This window comes from Thamnophis sirtalis, unplaced genomic scaffold, assembly GCF_051295495.1.
Source record: "Thamnophis sirtalis isolate CommonGarterSnake01/CBP01778 unplaced genomic scaffold, rThaSir2_p1.2 scaffold_9, whole genome shotgun sequence".
NCBI classification, from domain to species: Eukaryota; Metazoa; Chordata; class Lepidosauria; order Squamata; family Natricidae; genus Thamnophis; species Thamnophis sirtalis.
Genome location: NW_028261389.1, coordinates 72,770,338 through 72,792,931, shown reverse-complemented (window position 1 = coordinate 72,792,931; position 22,594 = coordinate 72,770,338). Strand labels below are relative to the sequence as shown.

The 22,594-nt window shown below is 45.3% G+C and overlaps 1 protein-coding gene across 1 annotated transcript in view; it reads right to left on the bottom strand.

The window, feature by feature from the left end:
• Positions 1 to 348: 348 nt before the first annotated feature.
• Positions 349 to 22,594, bottom strand: part of CCDC91 (coiled-coil domain containing 91) — a 143,727-nt gene continuing 121,481 nt past the window's right edge. Inside the window, exon 13 of the mRNA XM_087722255.1 lies at positions 349 to 2,028. Within this exon, the coding sequence (XP_087578381.1) occupies positions 1,864 to 2,028 (165 nt within the window). The 3' untranslated portion in view covers positions 349 to 1,863. The remainder of the gene's footprint in view (positions 2,029 to 22,594) is intronic.

Sequence of the window (22,594 nt, the reverse complement as noted above, 5' to 3'; positions counted from 1 at the left end):
ACGACCGCGGAGAAAAAAGGGCGCTTTAAAAAGCACTTTTAAAGCAAGCCGATTCACGTAAAGGTAAGGGTTAGGTTTAGGGTTAGGTTTAGGGTTAGGTTAAGGGTTAGGGTTAGGTTTAGGGTTACGTTAAGCGTTAGGGTTAGGTTTAGGGTTAGGTTAAGGGTTAGGTTTAGGCTTAGGTTAAGGGTTAGGTTTAGGCTTAGGTTAAGGGTTAGGTTTAGGGTTAGGTTAAGGGTTAGGTTTAGGGTTAGGTTTAGGGTTAGGTTTGGGGGGTTAGGGTAAGGTTTTCGCGTTAATTTTAAGTTTACCACTCACAGCGTGCTGTTTTCGTCGCGCTGTGATGACGTCACGTACGTGCTTTCGTCGAGCACGCTTTAGTCTACGGCAGTTTTGTGGTGGAACCGAATAAATGCCGGTTTAGTATGACATAAATAACAAAAGCAATGCTGCCTCCATGCAACATTATACATTGAAAAAAAGCTTAGGTTAGTGAAGGATAAATGTACCTACTCTGTTGCTGGGAATACGTGGGTTTACGGAGATGTGCCATGACTGCATTTCTTGTTAAAACTATGTGGGAGCCCTTGGCGCTCATTAGCTTTGCCAAGATTTCACACAAACTGGTGTGGCCTCTCGGCCACTGGCCCCTCCAGCAGACGAGTCAGAGGAGGAGGCGGCGTGGGAATCAGGGTCAGCATCAAGGCAACATGAGAGCTCCAAGGAGGGAAGAGGGAATGGAGCTGGCAGAGAGAGAGAGAGAGACAGAGGCAGAGCCTGGGCCATCCACCAGCCCTCAGATGGAGAGTCAACAGCCCCCAGGTCTGGCTGATGAGGAAGAGGAGGAACAGCTTTGTCCAGTGCCCAATGCATGCGTGCGCAGAAGGCAGAGGAGAGGAGAGCAGTGGAAATCTATCGGCTGGTCCTTGGGACAGAAGAGCCACTGCTGCTAGCGAAGCCCCACCCTAGCTCTGGGGATAAAAGGCAGGGGGCGGAGATGGATAGATGTGGCAGAGGAGAGGAGAGCAGTGGAAATCTATGGGCCGGTCCTTGGGACAGAAGAGCCACCGCTGCTAGCAAAGCCCCACGCTAGCTCTGGGGATAAAAGGCAGAAGGCAGAGATGAATAGATGTGACAGAGGAGAGGAGAGCAGTGGAAATCTATCGGCTGGTCCTTGGGACAGAAGAACCACTGCTGCTAGCAAAGCCCCACCCTAGCTCTGGGGATTAAAGGCAGGGGGCAGAGATGAATAGATGTGGCAGAGGAGAGGAGAGCAGTGGAAATCTATGGGCCGGTCCTTGGGACGGAAGAGCAACTGCTGCTACTGAAGCCCCACCCTAACTCTGGGGATAAGAGGCAGGGGACAGAGATGAATAGATGTGGCAGAGGAGAGGAGAGCAGTAGAAATCTATAGGCTGGTCCTTGGGACAGAAGAGCCACTGCTGCTAGTGAAGCCCCGCCCTAGCTCTGGGGATAAACAGCAGGGGGCAGAGATGGATAGATGTGGCAGAGGAGAGGAGAGCAGTGGAAATCTATGGGCCGGTCCTTGGGACAGAAGAGCCACCGCTGCTAGCGAAGCCCCACCCTAGCTCTGGGGATAAAAGGCAGGGGGCGGAGATGAATAGGTGTGGCAGGCAACTAATCTTCTGGCCAGACAGACTTATTAGCCTGCGGTGAGAGAAACTTTTTTCCCGGGGCTGCTGGCGCTCCAAAGAAAGGAATCTTTAGAGTTAATTTCAGAGGGTTTGTCTTGTTTGGGGAGCTGGGTCAGAACAAAACCGTTAGTTTTACAAGCCCTGCGGTAGGATTCTGAACATCTAGCTAAAACAACGCGAGACCGGCTGATTGATCCCAGTTCGCAGTCTAGTCTCCGGCATCTTCGGGAAGAGTGATCGACGTTACGGAATCCTTTCCTTCTGTCTCTGCTTCCGTGACTTCCTCCTGCAGCAAACAGTTCAGCTGCTTCTGAGCGCAAGACAGGAACAACTCCAAACTGGAAAGGCTACGCTGACGGATCACTTGATCCAGCTGTCAGGACAAGAAAAAGGAAAAAAAAGCACACGTGAAGCAAAACGCAGGGAAATCCAAAGAAAAACGCACCCCTTGATTTAAACTCGTGAGACGCGAAGGCATAGGAATTGGCTCAATTATTTCTAGCTCCAATCATTAAAAGCTACACTAAAAAACTGAGGCTATTATATTTAGATTTAGATTTATTTTATTTGTATGCCGCCCTTTTCCGGGAGGGACTCAGGGCGGCGAACAACTCAAGGGGGGAAAAGGAACATAGAACACAATACAAGTGATTAAAATAGCCAGGAATCACACAGCCACACAGGTCGAGAGGGGAGGGGAACCCGTCAACCCCAGGCCTGCCGGCACAGCCAGGTTTTGACGGCTTTCCGGAAGGCCTGGAGAGAGGTGAGGGTCCGAATCTCTGCGGGGAGTTCGTTCCAAAGGGCCGGAGCTGCCACAGAGAAGGGCCTCCCCCGGGTGGTAGCCAGATGGCAGCTTCTTATTACAAGGAAGAAGTCTCAAACTGCTGTCGCCCGCCAGCAGGCAGATTCCAGACAGTGAGGAGGTTGGGGAGGAACATGGGCCAGTCCTGGAGTCTGGGGAAGGCTCTGGTGAGGGCTCTGCGTCGGAGGCAGAGAGGGGGCCAGGGCCGTCTGACAGTTATCAGCTGCCTTCGGAGTCGGAGATCAGTGGGGCAGAAGAGCAGCTGGAGCCTGTTCCTGTTGTGCACATGCACAGAGCTGCCAGGAGAAGGGAACAGCTAAGGAACAAGGGCCGACTCAGGAGTAAAGACACAGGTGGACGGTGAATGGCCCCTCCCATAGGGAATAAAAGAGGAGCGAAAGGGGAGTGGAGTTTGCAGGAGACAATTAGTTCAATTCGTGAGGGTGAAGATCTGTTCCTGACTTCTTGCTAAGTAATTGCTGCTACAGCGTGGAGTTTGGAAGATATCGGCCTGGCAGCCCTCCAAGCCTGATAAAGGTCTGTAGTTGTGAAATCTTATGAAAGACTGTTTGCCTGGACTTTGCTGGAGAGGAATTCCCTTTAACTTAAATAAAAGAGGTTTTATCGGGACGAGGAATCTGCTTCATGATCTTAGGAAGCCTAGTCAGAACACAAATCTTCTCTAGATTAGTGTTTTTCAACCTCAGCAACTTTTAAGCTGCGTGGACTTCAACACCCAGAATTCCCTATTCCCCATCACCAAAGAGCTGGCACATTGCATGGTATCAAGTTTCTTGGGCAGAACTGCAAGGTAGTTTAATAAAATATTGGGGGAAATGTCTTTTCCTTCTTTTCCCTGTCTCCTTTTTTAATCATCTGTTTGCTACTGAATTCCCACCGTTGAGGGATCTCAGAATGAATAAAACAGTTTCTTAGGGAGTCTCAAAACAATTTCAAGGATTCTGGAAGGACTTTGGTTTCATTCATAATTATACTTAATAGAAAAACACATCATGACAATCACGAATAAAATGACTTTCTTTTCTCTCAACAACTTGTTAGGAGTTGTTAGGAACACAGTCACAGAGTCTTTCATTAACGTTTCGGATACAATTGATTGCTCCAAACTCTTTGATCTGACTTGGCTGGAGTATATAATGATACTGGGAACCCTTGCACACAACCTTCCAGCTTCGATTCCAGGAGTTTGAAGTAAGTAAATGGATAATTGCTTTAGTCTGGCGAGATTCTGTCTATAGGAGAATAACAAGAAAGAAAGAATTCAGAAGTAACCCATATATTTGTTCTTGATCCTTTGAGCCTGACAGCTCTGGTCAAGAGGAATAACTATACGCAAGGCAGGAGAATGGTTCTTCTCCTTGTCCCAGAAAAAAGATGGATTGTATTGGGGGGGGGGGGAGAAGGAATGTATGACAACATACAGGCACACATTACACAATCCGTTTTCTTTTCAAAGTAAAAACAAAGGCCCATATTGCACAATACAAAGGAGGCTTATTTTGCTTTACCAAAAGCATCCAATCAAGTTAATTGTCAAGGAAACACCTCACTATGTTTCTTTTGCTTGCCCTAAAAGGGAATTTCTTAAAATACGTTAATGCCATTTAAGACTGAAATAAAAGATGCTCTTGAAATGCCAGGGTATGTTATTACCGTGTACTGGAATGTTGCACGTTCGCACAATTTAATAGTTGTTTTGTTTTCTACGCCTTTAAATACGGGCGTGATTTTGCAAATTGTCTTTTTTTATATATAGCAATAGCAGTAGACTTATATACCGCTTCATAGGGCTTTCAGCCCTCTCTAAGCGGTTTACAGAGAGTCAGCATATTGCCCCCAACAATCTGGGTCCTCATTTTACCCACCTCGGAAGGCTGGAAGGCTGAGTCAACCCTGAGCCGGTGAGATTTGAACCGCTGAACTGCTGATCTAGCAGTAGCCTGCAGTGCTGCATTTAACCACTGCGCCACCTTGGCTCTTCTTTCCCCGTGACAGCCATTTTCTCTTGGTGCCTGTCAGAGGTGGGTTCCTACCAGTTCGCACCAGTTCGATAGAACCGGTTCGTCAAATCTACCGAACCGGTTAGAAGAGGTTCCATCAGTGGCCACACCTACAGAAGAGGTTCCAAAATTTTTGAATCCAACCACTGACACACACACACACAGACTAACACAAAAAAAGAGAAAAAGAAAGAAATAAAAAAAGAAAAAAAGTGAGAGAGATGAAAGAAAAAAAAGGAGAAAGGGACAGAGAGACAAAAGGAAGGAGAGAGAGAGAGAGAGAGAGAGAGAGAGAGAGAGAGAGAGAAGAGAGAGAGAGAGAGAGAAACACATGGCCAGCAAGCCACTCCCACCAGGTCACATGGCCGGCAAGCCACTCCCACAAAGGAGGCCACACCCACAGAGTAGGTTCGAAAATTTTTTGAAACCCACCACTGGTGCCCGTGATAGAATCTCCAGCTAGAATGGGGGAAGATGTGAAGAGAGGGATGAGCTTAGAGTCCTTGCACTGTAGGAACTGGTTTCATTTCATTCATTTCATTTATTGAATTTCTAAGCCGCCCAATCCCGAAAGACTCCGGGCGGCTTACAGAAATGAGTGTACTGCTATTAGAATTATATAAGTTTGTTAAACCTAACAAGTATGATTATTGTTATTCTATCTGTAGTATAAGGAGTGATATTAAGAATATGGAGATTGGCAGGAAAAAAAAAATCCATATATTGAAAGACTGAATAATTGAGGAAAGTTTATAATTCAACCAAATATCTGTATTACTATTAAAAGACTGTAAGATTGTTAATTGTGTTGAATGTGAAGGGTATTTTTTTTATTTGTACTAAAATGTAACTCTGGTTTCACACTGTTCACACAATGATGTGATTGTAGAAAAATAAAAAAAAATAAAAAAAACTTTTTAAATAAAGAATGGAAGATGACAATCCCACAGAATGACAGGTAATGTGTTTCTCTGAAAATAAGACAGAGTCTTATTTTCTTTTGACACCCCCCAAATTAGCATTTGGCCTTATTTTTGGGGAGGTATTATTATTTTTAAGGTGCAGGAGGCGGGGAGCGTGGTCACCTGATGGCTGATGCTGTGTTGCAATTTTTTTTTTTTTTCGGGTTCAAAAGTTTTATTTCTTTTAAAACAAACATTTCATCATTCCTCAATCAGTAAGACATCGGAGTACAATTTTTTGTGTGTCAAAATAGTTCTAGTTTACCACCAAATTCTTGTCTAGCCTAATGTATACCCCTCCCTCCCTCCCTCCACCCCCCCAACCCCCCTCCTCCTTCCCCCCCAACTTCCCAGAACCCGTACACGGTATGGATTTTTAACAAACACAGTCTAAAATCTATTGAGAAAAAAGAAATAAAGAAATTAATGACATCTCTACATTGATCTTAGCTTCTTCTTGCTGAGCTAACTTTAAACAATTTAAATCATTTCTGATCTTAAGCATAGGCTAACTGGAATTTCTTGGTCCCGTATTTATTTTGTATATAGTCAATCCATTTTGTGTTGCAATATTTTCACGGGAGGGCATATTTGAGAGCATGCGCTCATGGGTTTATTATCTGGGGAGGTCTTATTTTTGGGGAAACCTTATACTCTCGTGCTGATCAGCTACAGAGAACTATTGCAAGTGACTGACCAGAAAGCTTTAAGGTCCGTGTACTTTTTAGGAATTAATTAGCTCACTGAATAACCTTCCATAATTTGCACTGAACCTTTTGTGGCCATCTGCCAGAAAGCTCCTAATCTCATTCCTCTGCTTAATAGCAGATCATTCATTCAGAGACGAATCTGAAAAATCTGTGCAGCCGAATGCCTTTCATAGATTAGGTGGCGTGCAGAGAGGAACCATCAAAGCAAATGGGCTGTTATGAATTAGGCACATACTTCAGTGAAAAGGCAACATCTTCTAGTCTTTTCCCGTGGACCTCTGTCTTGCAAGCTTGGAAGTTACGGTTCCACCACAAAACCTCGTTCGACTAAACCACACTCGACGAAACCGCGTAGCTGATGTCATCAACAGCGCGACAACAGCGCGGAGACAGAAGCACGCTGTAAACGCTAAACCTAAAATTAACCCCTAAACCTAACCCTAAACCTAACCCTAAACCTAATCCTAACCCTTAACCTAACCCTAAACCTAACCCTAAACCTTAACCTAACCCTAAACCTAACCCTAAAGCTAACCCTAAACCTAACCCTAAGTACCTTAAGTTGAATCGGCTTGCTTTCAAAGCGCTATTTAAAGCGCCCTTCTTTCTCCGCGCTCACTGTTGTCGCCCTGTTGATGACATCAGCGACGCGGTTTAATCGGGCGCGGCTTAGTCGAGCGCAGTTTTGTCGTGCCATGGGAAGTTACAGGTATTTTATTTTTTGAAGAAAAAGGTAAATAGTTTTTTGTTTTGTTTACATCAGTAGAAAAGCGTGGTTCGGGGTCTCTGCTTTAATCATCCTGGCGCCATTTCCACCCTGTTTTTCCAAATATAAGACCTCCCCGGATAATAAGCCCAATTGGGCTTTTGAGTTCATGTGCTAAAATAAGCTCTCCCCTGAAAATAAGCCCTCCTCTAAAATATTTAAACGCATGCACAGCTGGTCCCCATTTCCTGGGGGAAGGAGGAACATGCCCCATGCGCCTCACATGCACCTGCCACTCATGCACAAAAGGCCTCCCGGAGACCACTCCCACAAACCCTAGCTACCGCGCCTCTTCTCTTAGTGGCGGCTGCAAAAAGATCGGCAGGCCCAGTGACGCTAGGGCTGGCAAGAGTGTGCCAAAAACAGACAGAACTTCCGGCTCTCTCTGGATCAGCTGATCTGCGGGCCACAGGCCGAGGTTAAGGAACCTCCCGCACCTCAAAAAGAATAAGACCTCCCAAAAAATAAGGCCAATTGCTTATTTCAGGGGTCAAAAGAAAATAAGACGCTGTCATTTTGGGGGGAACACGGGAGTGGAGGAAGAACTTGCAGCTGTCCTTCTCATTTCCTTTGCAGATTTCCAGCTAGTGAATGTATGTATCTTTTGGTACATCACCATGGCATCTACTAGATACCCATGCCTGTCCAGGTTTCTAATCATCTTCCTGCAGCCATTACTGTACTTTTTGGAGTATAAGACACACCTTTTTCCCTCAAAAAAGAGGGTGAAAATCTGGGTGCGTCTTATACACTGAATACAGCACTTTTGGCCTCCTGAAACCCTGCCCCCCTTTGCAAAAATGGCCGTGTGTAGCCTTTAGGGGACTTCCAGAGTCCTCCTGGGGGCTGGGGAGGGCAAAAATGAGTGAAAACCAGGGCGTTTTTTGATCGTTTTTGGCCCCCTCCAGCCCTCAGAAGCACTCTATAAGCCTTCTAAAGGCTATGCATGCCCTTTTTTTGACAAAAAATGGGCCATTTTTGGGAGGTCTGCAGAGTGCAAAACCTTTTTTTTAAATTGCCGCTTCAAAATCTTGATGCGTCTTATACTCTGGTACGTCTTATGTTCTGAAAAATATGGTAAACATGCCTATGTTAATTTTCAAAACTATCCTCAATTCAGAGTTTTAAAATCCCAGAGAATCAAAGTCTCTGGGATCACAGCAGAGGCCCATATTTCTTGTTCTTCTGTGTGTTTGATCTTTTTAAGTTTTCAACTGGGTCAGTTGCACGGAGGAGTCGTCTTTTCTGTGCTTCCTTGAAACCTTTGCACTGGAGAAGCTGCCAACAGCATCTTCCCTCTCTTGCCAAAGTAGCACCGAGGTCGGATTTTCACTGGGACTCATATCTCCTTTTCATGACTTCATAATCCCTTGCTTACTGGCCAGACGCCCTTCCTGTTGCCAATGGGGAGTTTTGTTCAGCAGATAAATTCTCATTGTGCCCAGAGAGAAATATCTGCCTCTAACTAGGATCGAACTCACAGCCTCCTGATTGTGAGGTGAGAGTTCCACCTCTAGGCCACCGCACCACTGTCTTCCCTGGGACTCCTATCATCCCAGTAAATTCACTGTGTGAAGATTGGTTGCCAATATCACACAGGCTGGACACTGCTATTATGAGTAAAATATTTCGCTGTACTTTCAAGGCGGCCACAGAACACCGGATCAGTGCGTGCGGCCTTCAGTGCAAGATGGAGGGTAAATTACTCATTCACCCAATAGTAACATGTAGGTTTGCCCCCAGTTCACAATTCCTCCAAGAGGAATGTGACATGCTGGGGAATGCAGAATTCATGCAGCATTGAGACAATGCTATTCTAACACCATTGATGCTGCTGTTCTGATCTAGGCTTCCCCAAAAAGCACGAAGCAGAGTCCTGGTCCCGGCAAAACCCCTTTTATTAAACGAATGTGAATTCCTCTCATTCACCTTCAGCCAAGGCCTGGCAAACAGTCTTCCAAAGGTGAATTTATGACCACAGACCTCATCTAGCTTGGAAAGCTGCCATTTCAATATTTTCCAAACGCAATGCTGTGGAAGGAAAGACTTGGCACAGAATCTCTGAGATTCACGGACAGATCTTCACACTCCTGAAACGAACGAACGAATGAATCGTTTCCTGCAAAAGCCCATTCCACTTTCGCTCCTCTTTTTATTTCCTATGGGAGGGGCCAATCCCTGTCCACCAATGGCTTTACTCCCAAGTCGACCCTGATTTCTTAGCTGTTCTTTTCTTCCGGCAGCTCTGCGCATGTGCACACTAGGAACAGGCTCCAGTTGTTTTTCTGCCTCACTGCTGTCCGGCCCCGAAGAGAACTGCCAGACAGCCTTGGCCCCCTCTCTACCTCTGACACAGAGCCCTCATCAGAGCCTTCCCCAGACTCCAGGACTGGCCCATGTTCCTCCCCAACCTCCTCACTGTCCGAATCTGCTACCAGCTCTGCTGGCCACTGGTGGGCCTCAACAGCTGCTTCCCACATTTTACTAGGTATGAAACACCTGAAGATCATCCCTTTATCACTCTGTGACATGATGCACCACTCTGGCCAAAGAGAAAGCTACACTGGTTCATCTCACACTATGACTTCCTTTAAATCCCCTCTTTAATCTTCGGAGCTGACTTGTTTTGTTGTTGTTGTTGTTGTTGTTGTTGTTGTTTTTTGAGTGAGAGCAAGCAGTGGTGTGAAAATGCTCATAGAATCTCCTCGTAAATGTTTCTTTAATCCTAGGAAGAAGAAGAAGAAGGAAAAAAAACACCCACCACAAAACAGGCCTGGCTGAACAAGTAGGAAACTGAGCTCCAGAACTTTCCATGAACTCGTCTGCACTGTCACTCTTGGCACCGATTGGCTGGTCATAAGGTCACCCTTAAAATGGGCTGAGTGACAAACGCAAACTTGTTCCGATGTATCAGTTGGACCTATCTGTGCATGGAATGTTTGCAGTGCTTTGATTGTTGGGAATGGAGTTGCAGATCTCCAGGGGTGCAGATTGATTACACAGCTCTTGGCAGGAATTTAAGCTCCCAACATTTTGCACACTAAGAGTCCAACGTCCCAGTTGTTTATTGTTATTATTTGAAAGTATTTGGAGAGTGGGTAAAAAGGTAGACCCACGGGAAAGGCGTGCAAGGTGAAAGGAGATCTTCTCTAAAAGCTCTTGAGATGCCACCACACCCTTCAGAGAAACCAAGAAATAGCCCTTTTTTTAGCATGTCTCAGTCTCCAATGTTGGATGGATGGACTACTCTTTGAGAATGGCTAAATAAAGAATGGCTGCAGGATTTGGGTTTGGCTAGTCCAGGGGTCAGCAAACTGTGGCTCTGGAGCCACATGTGGCTCTTTCCTCCCTCTGCTGCGGCTCTCTCTCCGGTTGCCGCCACAATTTTGAGTGGAACTTCCGGTGGGTGGGGGGAGAGAAGCACAGCGTGCCAGGAGAAGACTCTATGGCAAGGGGAGGGTTTCCCAGTTGTCTTCACAATTGATAGGGTTTTCAGTTATGACAGGTAGAGGAAAAAGTGCTCCGCGCTAGGAGGAGACTCTATAGTGGGGGAACCGAACTTCCGGTCAGCTCCAGAATTGAACAGGGGGCTTCCGGTTAGGACCTTTGTGGTTCCCGGTGTTTTCTTTTCTGTGGGAAATGGGTCCAAATGGCTCTTTGAGTGTTTAAGTTTGCCGACCCCTGGGCTAGTCTAAAGAAACTAAGAATTAGAGAATTCCAGTATTTGAGGGGATGCCACAAAGAAAAGAGGGTCAAATTATTCTCCAAAGCACCAGAGGGCAGGACAAGAAACCATGGTTGAAAACTAATCAGAGAGAGTGAGAGACCTGGAGCACACCTGGAATTAAGGAGAAACACCCTAACAGTGAAGACAATTAACCAGTGGAACAACTTGCCTCCATAAATCGTGGGTGCTCCATCACTGAATGTCCTTAAGAAGACTGTAGACAGTCACTTACTTATCTGAAATTGTATGCAGGGGTTTGGACCAGAAGACCTCCAAGGTCCCTTCCAACTCTGCTATTCTAATTCTATTCTAAAACCACCCAACGATGAGAACATCAAAACCACAACAATTTGCCATACGTTCCACCTAAACCATTATTCAGGGGTTTTTTTTTTGTGGTGCAGGAACCACAAAAGAAAGCTGCAAAATTCTGCAATTTAAATTTCAAGTCCCTGCAGCGTTCGATAAATGGGGTTAGATTTGGAGATGATCCAGTATTGGCATTGGCTGTGTCGCCATGCAGTCACGAGAGTCGTTCAAATGCAGCTTGAAGGATTTGAAAGGAATGGAGATTCTTCTCCTTTGAAAGTAGCTATGGTATGAAAACTCCCTGCACTAACAGTCCATGCTTTCCAATTACAGGACTTAGATGAGATCTAGAGTTAGGCAAGAGAACACAAAATGCACAGGTACAGTATATGTGGCACCTTGTTCAATAGTAGTATTAATAGTAATATTAATAGTAGAGGAGAAATTTCCTGACAGAACAATTCACCAGTGGAACAGAAGTTGCCTCCAGAAGTTGTGAATGCCCCAACACTGGAAGATGTTGGATAGCCATTTGTGCGCAACGGTATAGGGCTTCCTGCCTAGGCAGGGGGTTGGACTAGAAGACCTCCAAGGTCTCTTCCAACTCTACTATTGTATTGTATAGTAACTGTGAAAGGGATCTTGAAGTCCTAGTGGACAACCATTTAAATAGGAGCCAGCCATGTGCAGCAGCTGCCAAAAAATGCAACACAGTTCTAGGCTGCATAAGCAGAAGGATAAAATCAAGATAATGTGAAGTGTTAATACCACTTTATAATGTCTTGGTAAGGCCACACTTGGAATACTGCATCCAGTTTTGGTCACCACGATGTAAAAAATGAAGTTGAGACTCTAGAAAAAGTGCAGAGAAGATCAAGAGAGAAGATAAGGGGACTGGAGGCTAAAACATATGAAGAATGGTTGTAGGAACTGGGTATGTCTAGTTTAATGAAAAGAAGGACTAGGGGAGACATGATAGCAGTCTTCCAATATCTCAGGGGTTGCCACAAAGAAGAGGGAGTCAAACTATTCTCCAAAGCACCTAAGGGCAGAACAAGAAGCAATGGATGGAAACTAATCAAGGAGAGAAGCAACTTAGAACTAAGGAGAAATTTCCTGACAGTTAGAACAATTAATCAGTGGAACAACTTGACTCCAGAAGTTGTGAATGCTCCAACATTGGAAGTTTTTAAGAAGATGTTGCATATCCATTTGTCTGAAGTGGTGTAAAGTTTCCTGCCTGAGCAGGGGGTTGGACTAGAAGACCTCCAAGGTCCCTTCCAACTCGGTTATTCTACTTTTATTCTTATAAACAGAGGAGGTAGCTTATTACAAATAAAACTCTGTCGTGGGATTTGCAAAGGAATGCCCCTCTAGATTTAGTTATGGAATTAAAACATTTTCCCTCCTAGGTTCACTGTTATAAGCCATGCCTTTAGATAGATAAATCTGAAGGCTATGTTGTCCAGAATGCAGCCGCACGAGCGATCGTGGGTGCGCCTCGATTCACCCACGTAACACCTATCCTCCGCGAGCTGCACTGGCTGCCTGTTGATCTCCGGGTGCGCTTCAAGGTGCTAGTCGTCACCTACAAAGCCCTTCATGGTATTGGATCTGGGTACTTGAGAGACTGCCTACTGCCAATTACCTCCACTAGACCAATAAGATCCCATAGACTAGGCCTCCTCCGAATTCCATCAGCCGGCCAATGTCGACTGGCAACTACCCGGAGGAGGGCCTTCTCGGTGGCTGCTCCGACCCTCTGGAACGAACTCCCCGTGGAGATTCGTACCCTCACCACCCTCCAGGCCTTCCGCATAGCCCTTAAAAGCTGGCTGTTCCGACAGGCCTGGGGCTAAAGGCTTGCAACCCCACTCGAATGGTATGACTGTTGTGTTCTTTTTAACGGTGTATGGTTTTCATGTTTGTAACTTGTCTGTTTTTCCCCTCCCTTGAATTGTGAGCCGCCCTGAGTCCCCTCAGGGAAAAGGGCGGCATACAAATAAAGTAAAATCTAAATCTAAAATCTAATCTAAGAACGTGCCCTAGTAGTTTTTTGCCAAGATGTTAAGGTCTTTCAGGTACATGGCTGCCTAGAAGTCCATGTTCTATGCAGAATCAGCCCATGGATTTAGCCCAGCTCATACTGTATCCAGAGAACCATCCAAAACAATCTAAAAAGCAGGGAGATATTGGGTCTCTATTTTCTTTAGCCAAAGAAAACCAAGCTGTGGGTTTCGGCCATCTAATGTGCTTTGGACGATGCTACATTAAAAAAAGTGGAATACTAGAAACAAAATACCCTCGTTTGCAATCATCTTGAATTCCACAGTGAGATTTGGTGGATGTTTAGCACCCGGTAGTACTAAAAAAAGGGGGGAGAAAAATCCAAAGGAATTAATTTGGGGATATTTATTAACAGAATAACAGTGTTTGATTCTCAAGTGTTATTTTTCTGCAGCTGTGAAGAGTGACAGCTTTATTTCTGGGTGGTTTAAAAAATAAAATCTGGATCGGGGTTCATTTGTTTCTCCAAATCATTATAATAATGTGATAAGTCTCCAATTACACGGTGGACAAATGGAAAATCATTTCTCCAAATATATTTTCCTAGGCAGCCTCACTCCAGCTATGAACCTACACTAAATTAACAAACCCACTTAAAAATCTGCTAAATTTCAGAAACTGTTCCATATCCTCCCTTTTTTTCTTTTGCTTAATATAACATTTCTGACACGTTTCTTTATGCTGACTGGCAAATGTTCCCAGTTAATTCCTTTCTTTGCCCGCAGGAACATTTTGCTATCGCTCCTATGGTTAGCAGCTCTTTCTTTCCCTAACAATTGCCTCAATCAGAATGAACTTACAGTACAAAAAAATGATAGCAGAAGCCCTGAGAATAATACCGAAGAAAAGCCAGTAATCTCAAGAATGGATCTCGGAAACCCTTGATTAAAGGCCACAGGAGAGGTTAACAACAGGTTCAGGGTTCAGAAGTGGAGCCCCAAAGGATGAGCATAACCCCAAATTGCTGACGAACAAAAACATCTACAGCCGTTTTTCTGACCGCAGAGTTGGGGTGTCAACGCTTACCCTGCTACAATGCAGAACAAAAATGTGTTAAGGCAGCATTATTTAGAAAACGTAGGCCTTTTGATAATGGATCCTCATTAGCTTAAGAGCAAAGCCTTTAGAATTCAGGGAGCCCTTTTGAGGAGGGGGGGCAGGATTGTATTCGTTCAGCTTTGGTGCCAAGGTTGCTGTTTCGGAGCTTGTTGAGTCACAAACGTATACAAGTTGCCTGCAATTCTTTCCCCCAGATTTGAACTTCAATTCAATGGTGAAAACAATAAAGTTCCACATTTAGGCAAGAAGAACAAAATGCAAAGGTACAGTATAGGTGGTACCTGGCTCAATAGTAGTAACTGTGAGAGGGATCTTGGAGTCCCAGTGGACAACCATTTAAATAGGAGCCAGCCGTGTGCAGCAGCTGCCAAAAAAGCCAACACAATTCTAGGCGCATAAACAGAGGGATAGAATCAAGATCACGTGAAGTTTTAATACCACTTTATAATGCTTTGGTAAGGCCACACTTGGAATCCTGCATTCAGTTTTGGTCACCACAATGTAAAAAAGATGTGTAGATTCTAGAAAGAGTGCAGAGAAGAGCAACAAAGATGATTAGGGGACTGGAGACTAAAACATATGAAGAATGCTTGCAGGAACTGGGTATGTCTACTTTAATGACAAGAAGGACTAGGGGAGACAGGATAGCAGTTCTCCAATATCTCAGGGGTTGCCACAAAGAAGGGGGAGTCAAGCTATTCTCCAAGGCACCTGAGGGCAGAACAAGAAGCAATGGGTGGAAAGTAATCAAGGAGAGAAGCAACTTAGAACTAAGGAGAAATTTCCTGACAGTGAGAACAATTAACTAGTGCAACAGCTTCCCTCCAGAAGTTGTGAATGCTCCAACACTGGAAGTTTTTAAGAAGATGTTGGATATCCATTTGTCTGAAGTGGTGTAGAGTTTCCTGCCTAGGCAGGGGGTTGGACTAGAAGACCTCCAAGGTCCCTTCCAACTCTGTTATTCTGAACTGACTCGGGTGCTCCCCATCACCCTCGGAGTTCCTACCTGGATTTTTACAGATGAATTTAAGGGCGGGCCCTGAGCAGCCATGTGCATAATGTGTCAAAGAAGAGAGCAGCCATACACATCAATCCTGTGATGCATGTAAAAAAGTGGCAGGGCTTCGTGTACAGGCGTGACTACCCTCGTGACTTTTTTAAGGAGTCTTCTCCATGGTTGCCTCTTAGATGGGCACCTGTCTAAGAACACAACAACTGTTTAAGGGCTCACCTGTCCATTAACACCTGTCCCTGGTCTGACAAGATGCCAGAGGCCGCTTGGCAAGCAACTGAATGCCTTCTAAGATTTTGTCCAATCTGGATTAAACTAATCCTCTTCTTTCAGGGCAAGCATCACTACTTATACTAATGTAACCTTGCACCTTCAGCAAATAAATTATACAGTACAGTATAGTGCATAATCAAATACCATGACATCTTCCACGTGTTTACCTAGACACAGAATAGAGTTGGAAGGGATCTTGGAGGTCTTCTAGTCCAACCCCCTGCTCAAGCAGCCAACCGTATGCCATTTGAGACAAATGGTTTGTCCAATCACGTCTTAAAAACCTCCAGTGTTGCAGCATTCACAACTTCTGGAGACAAGTGATTAATTGTTCTAACAGTCAGGAAATTTCTCCCCAGTTCTAAGTTACTTCTCTCCTTGATTAGTTTCCACCCATTGCTTCTTGTCCTACCCTCGGGTGCTTTGGAGAATAGTTTGACTCCCTCTTCTTTGGGGCAACCCCTGAGATATTGGAAGACTGCTATCATGTCTCCCCTGGTCCTTCTTTTCATTAAACTAGACATACCCAGTTCCTGCAGCCGTTCTTCGTATGTTTTAGCCTCCAGTCTCCGAATCACCTTTGCTGCTCTTCTATTAGGGTATTCTATAAGCAGACACATCCACAGAGGAGGCAAAAGATTTGGGGCATGCTGGAAGGTCATTTGGGGGATGATGATGTATGGGTTATCACCATGGCTTTTAAGGGACACCTATGCATGGAACAGTTAGAGAATAGAGTTGGAAGGGACCTTGGAGGTCTTCTAGTCCAACCCATTGCTCCAGCAGGCAACCCTTTACCATGCCAGAAAAGTAGTTGTCCAGTCTCTTCTTAAAAGCCTCCAGTGTTGGAGCATCCGCCACTTCTGAAGGCAAGTTAACTATTCTCACTGTCAGAGAATTTCTCCTTGGCTCTCTCTTTGGTAAGTTTCCATCTATAACTTCTTGTCTTGCTCTCTGGTGCTTTGGAGAATAGCTTGACCTCTTCTTCTCCGCGACAGCCCTCAAATATTGGAAGACTACTATCGTGCCACCCCCAGCCCTTCTGTTCATTGGACAAGACACATCCAATTCTTGCAACCGTTCATCGTATGTTTTAGCCAGTGGTGGGTTTCAAAAATTGTTGGAACCTACTCTGTGGGTGTGGCCTCCTTTGTGGGAGTGGCTTGCCGCCCATGTGACCAGATGGGAGTGGCTTGCCGCCCATGTGACCGGATGGGAGTGGCTTGCCACCCATGTGACCGGATATGAAATTATGAATTAGTACTTAGGTCGGTCCAAGTAGCTATTCAGAAGTTAGTGGTTAGAAGCAATCGTAAAGCAAGATATGGAATTAAAACCAGAAATATTTTGTTGGCTATTTGAAAGGGAGTATAATATATATTTAATTTTACACATGTTAGCAGCTGCTGGAATTGTGTTTGCACAACAGTGGAAAAACAGAGATATGCAAATGAATAAATATTACAATGTGCAGGAATAAATAAATTGACAACTAAAATCAAGAAGGTTTTGAATACTTTTTCACGTGGGATTGGTTTTAGCAATTGCCAACTAACAGAAACAGAAATTAGAAATCCAAAAGTATGAAAGAAAAAAACAATTACGTAAGGAAAGGTCCCTAAAATGTATACGGAAATATTACTAAATCGTTATTAATGCGTAGATAACTGCGGGACATTACACACCCACCAGTGGTGGGTTTCAAAATAAATTTGGAACCTCTTCTGTAGGTGTGGCCTGCTTTCCGGGTCCACTGGTGGAACCTCTTCTAACTGGTTTGGTAGATTTGACGAACCGGTTCTACCGAACTGGTGCGAACTGGTAGGAACCCACCTCTGGTTTTAGCCTCCAGACTCCTTATCCTCTTTGTTGCTCTGCGCTCTTTCTAGAGTCTCAACCTCCAACATTTGTTGGACTTTGTTCAGTTACGTATATCAAGTGTTGATTCCAGCTAATTTTGTTGCAAGGAAATCGATGGCATTTTCTCCCAGGAAGTTGGGTGTCACAGGGAACAGGGAAAATAGCAATAGCAATAGCAGTTATTGCCCATTCCAAGTGGCCAGAGACTTATATACCGCTTCATAGGGCTTTCAGCCCTCTCTAAGCGGTTTACAGAGTCAGCTTATCGCCCCCACAGTCTGGGTCCTCATTTCATCCACCTCGGAAGGCTGGAAGGCTGAGTCAACCTTGAAGCCGGTGAGATTAGAACCGCTGAACTGCAGATAACAGTCAGCTGAAGTGGCCTGCAGTACAGCACCCTAACCACTGCGCCACCTCGGCTCTTAAGAAAATGTTTCTTGTTCATTGTGGGTCCTCAACACTAAGAATGTAAGATCAGTCCTCATTAGGACATGGAAGTGTTCACCAATGAGAATGTTTCCTTTGGATAATTAGCTAGCTGGGAAGATCATATGTGTTGTTCTGCAATTGGTTCTTTTAAATATTTGGTTGGCCAGCTTATTCCCTTTGAGAGGCATGAAACACCAGAAGGGACATTACCACAATCATCCAAGATACATTTCATGCTCTCTCTCTTTTTTTTTTTAATGGACATCTTTATTCATGGGGTCGATGCCCACATTTTTGACTTATTTCCTCACTCAAGTCAGCTGTCCTAAAAGGAAGGACACGGATGACTCACGAAATGTAACCAGCCTATTCCAAGTGGCCAGAGGCTGATGAAAGCTTGATGGATGGAGATGCAGCTAGGGAATGGTTCGGGATAGTGACCATCTGCGACTGGCATTCATTGGATGTCTTTGGACAGACGGAAGGAATGGCCACCGCTGGGTGTGACTTGTTCCTTGAAGGGGCCAAATTCAATCTTTGAGACACGTGCCTACGCTCTTTCCATTAGAGAGGTTATTGCAGTTATCTGTATGAGGGGCCCTTGATGCTCTCTGAGCTTGCTTGTTTTCTTGAAGACATTTCATTACCCAACTAGGTGACATCATCGGTGCTAGAAGGAAGTAAGGTTTGTGGAATGATGGAGGAGGAGGAAAAAGAGGAAGAGGAGGAAGAAGAGGAGGAGGAAGAGGAGGAGGAGGAGGAGGAGGAGGAGGAGGAGGAGGAGGAGGAGGAGGAGGAGGAGGAAAAAGAGAAGAGGAGGACTGTGAAGGATTCTTGGTACTCTCTGAGTTTGCTTGTTCCATTACCCTAACTAGATTAACATCATCAGTGCTAGTCCTGGTGTTAGTGCTAGTGCTAACACTGATGATGTTACCTAGGTGGGTCATGAAACATCTGCAGAAAACAAGCAAGCACAGAGAGCACCAAGGACCCCACAGTCCTCCCCCTCCCCCTCCTCCTCCTCCTCCTCCTCCACCACCACCACCACCACCACAGTCCTCCTCCTCCATTCCACAAACTTTTCTCTCTTCTAGCACTAATGAGGTTACCTAGTTTGGTTAATGAAACGTCTCCAAGGAAACAACCAATCTCAGAGTGCAACAAGGACCTCATAGCCCCCCTCTTCCTCCTCCTTCATTTCACAAAGTCTACTCCCTTCTAACACTGATGATGAAACATCTGCAAGAAAACAAGCAAGCTCAGAGAGCACCAAGGACCTCACAGTCCTCCTCCTCCTCCTCCTCCTCCTCCTCCTCCTCCTCTCTTCCCTCCTCCTTTTCTTCCTCTTCTCTCTGCTCCTCTCCTTTCCTCCTCCTTCATCATTCCATAAACCCTACTCCCTCCTAGCACTGATAATGCTACCTAGTTAGGGTAATGAAACGTCTGCAAGAAAACAAGCAAGCTCAGAGATCACCAAGGACCCCCACAGTCCTCCTCCTCCTCTTCCTCTCTTCTCTCCTCTTCAGCTTCCTCTCTCCTCCTCCTCCTCCATCATTCCACAAACCCTACTCCCTTCTAGCACTGATGATGTCACCTAGTTATGGTAATGAAATGTCTGCAAGAAAACAAGCTCAGAGATCACCAAGGACCCCACAGTCCTCCTCCTCCTCCTTTTCCTCTTCCTTTCTTCTCTCCACCTCTTCAGCTTCCTCTCCCCTCTTCCTCCTCCTCTCCTCCTCCTCCTCCTCCATCATTCCACAAACCCTACTCCCTTCTAGCACTGATGATGTTACCTAGTTTGAGTAATGAAACATCTGCAAGAAAACAAGCAAGCTCAGAGAGCACCAAGGACCCCACAGTCCTCCTCCTCCTCCTTTTCCTCTTCCTTTCTTCTCTCCACCTCTTCAGCTTCCTCTCCCCTCTTCCTCCTCCTCTCCTCCTCCTCCTCCTCCATCATTCCACAAACCCTACTCCCTTCTAGCACTGATGATGTTACCTAGTTTGAGTAATGAAACATCTGCAAGAAAACAAGCAAGCTCAGAGAGCACCAAGGACCCCACAGTCCTCCTCCTCCTTCTCCGCTCCCCTCCTCTTCCTCCTCTCCTCTATTCCTCCTCCTCCGTCATTCCACAAACTCTACTCCCTTCTAGCACTGATGATGTTACCTAGTTAGGATAATGAAATGTCTGCAAGAAAACAAGCAAGCTCAGAGATCACCAAGGGCCCCTCGTTTCAACCCTGATCTACCAATAATTCTCCTTTATTAGTCATTTGTATCTTTGGTCTATGGAGAGTGTATGGAATAGTTGTGGAAAGGCTAAGATGTACAGGTAACCCTCAATTTACAAGAGTTCATTTAGTCACTGTTCAAAGTTACTGTGCCAATGAAACAAGCGGCTTATGACCATTTTTTCACACTTACGACTGTTGTAGCATCCCCACAGTCAAGTGACCAAAATTCTGACACTTGGGAACTGGCTCTTAATTATGACCGTTGCTGTGTCCCGTGGTAACGTGATCACCTTTTGCGACCTTCTGACAAGGTAAGTCAATGAGGAAGCCAAGATTCGCTTAACAACCATATTACTACCTTAACAACTGCAATGATTTACTTAACTACTGTGGCAAGAAAGGTCGTAAAATGGGGCAAAACTCATTGAGCGACTGTCTCGCTTAGCAACCGAAATGTTGGGCTCAACTGTTATAAGTTGAAGATCACCTGTATCTTTAAAAGTATAATAAAGGTACAGATGGATGAGCCATCTAGAGAAACGGATGAGAAAGCACCTAAAATCAGGTTGCAACATAACACAATCTGGATAAGGATAAGGTAAAGGTTCCTCTCGCACATATATGCTAGTCGTTCCCGACTCTAGGGGGCAGTGCTCATCTCCGTTTCAAAGCCGAAGAGCCAGCGCTGCCCGAAGACGTCTCCATGGTCGTGTGGCCAGCATGACTCAACGCCAAAGGTGCACAGAACGCTATTCCCTTCCCACCAAAGGTGGTTCCTATTTTTCTACTTGCATTTTTACATGCTTTTGAACTGCTAGGTTGGCAGAAGCTGGGACAAGGAACGGGAGCTCACTCCGTTACGCGGCGCTAGGGATTCGAACAGCCAATCTTTCTGATCGACAAGCTCAGCGTCTTAGCCACTGACCCACCATGTCCCTTTATAATATGCATAACCATGGACTAATAAAAAGCATGTTGAGTTGATTTTTTTTAGCAAAGAATAGGGGGGGGGGGGATCTGTTGACATGAAATATTGGAGCAACCAAAAAAACCTGTAGCTTGATTAATGGCGAGAGAGAGAAAGAGAAACAGCTTTGGAATGGAAAAAAAAAAGCTTTAATAATGAACCACTAGGAAAAGATCAGGATTTCAATGACATTTACAATTGCTTTATTTTATTCTGACATCTTACGAAGAGGAAGCCAAATGAAAATATTATATTGTTAGCGAGCCTCTTGCCAAAAAGGCATTATTTCTGTTGGAATGATGTTTTCAAAGTGAAAGAGGGAGGAGAAAGAAAGAAAGAAAGAAAGAAAGAAGGAAGGAAGGAAGGAAGGAAAGAAGGAAGGAAAGAGAGGGGGGAAGGAAGGAGTAAGAGAGAGAGAGAGAAAGAAGAAAGGAAGGAAGAGGAAAGGGGGGGAGGAAGGAAGGGGAAAGAGAGAGAGAGAGAAAGAAGGAAGGAAGGAAGGAAGGAAGAGGAAAGGGAGGGAAGGAAGGAAGGGAAAAGAGGGAGAGAGAGAGAGAAAGAAGGAAGGAATGAAAGAGGGGGAAGAAAGGAGAAAGAGAGAGAAAGAAAGAAGAATGGAAGGAACAGGAAAGAAGGGGAAGGAAGGAAGGGGAAAGAGAGAAAGAAAGAAGGAAGGAAGGAAAGAGAGAGAAGGAAGGAGAAAGAGAGAGAGAAAGAAAGAAAAAAGGACGGAACAGTAAAGAAGGGGGAAGGAAGGGGAAAGAGAGAGAGAGAAAGAAGGAAGGAAGGAAAGAGGGGCAAGGAAGGAGAAAGAGAGAGAGAGAAAGAAAGATAGGAGGAAGGAAGGAAAAAGAGAGGGGGAAGGAAGGAGAAAGAGAGAGAGAAGGAAAGAAAGAAGGAAGGAAGGAAAGAGGGGCAAGAAAGGAGAAAGAGAGAGAATGAAAGATAGAAGGAAAAAGAGAGAGAGGGAGGAAGGAGAAAGAGAGAGAGAAAGAAAGAAAGAAAGAAGGAAAGAAAGAGGGGCAAGAAAGGAGAAAGAGAGAGAGAATGAAAGATAGAAGGAAAAAGAGAGTGGGGAAGGAGGGAGAAAGAGAGAGAGAAGGAAAGAAAGAAGGAAGGAAGGAAAGAGGGGCAAGAAAGGAGAAAGAGAGAGAATGAAAGATAGAAGGAAAAAGAGAGAGAGGGAGGAAGGAGAAAGAGAGAGAGAAAGAAAGAAAGAAGGAAAGAAAGAGGGGCAAGAAAGGAGAAAGAGAGAGAGAATGAAAGATAGAAGGAAAAAGAGAGTGGGGAAGGAGGGAGAAAGAGAGAGGAGGGGAGAAAAAGAAAGAAAGAGAGAGAGAGAGGGAGAGAGAGAGGGGGGGGGCTCTTTGTGCCCATAAAACTGATGGTCCAGAGAAGAACATGGCTGTCAAGCAGGGCCAAATTGGAGGCAACACCCTTCTTGTGGAGGAGGAGGAGAAAAAGAGAGCAGGAGGAGAAGGACTCGCTGTCCAGTAACACGCAAGTCTTCGCTGGCATTGCCAACACGGACAGAAGGGGGTGGATGGTTCTCAGCTGCACATTCCTTCGACAGCAGCAAAGGCAGCACAAAGTGCCAATGAGACTGGGTTGAATGCACCAGGGAGCCTGGGGGTGGGGAGGGGGTGGGACCTCTGCCTGGCTCTCCCATGCAGGGAAGACCAAGAACATCTCAGAAGGATCAGGACTTCAGAGTCACGTCCTCTGTCCATTCCATAAAGC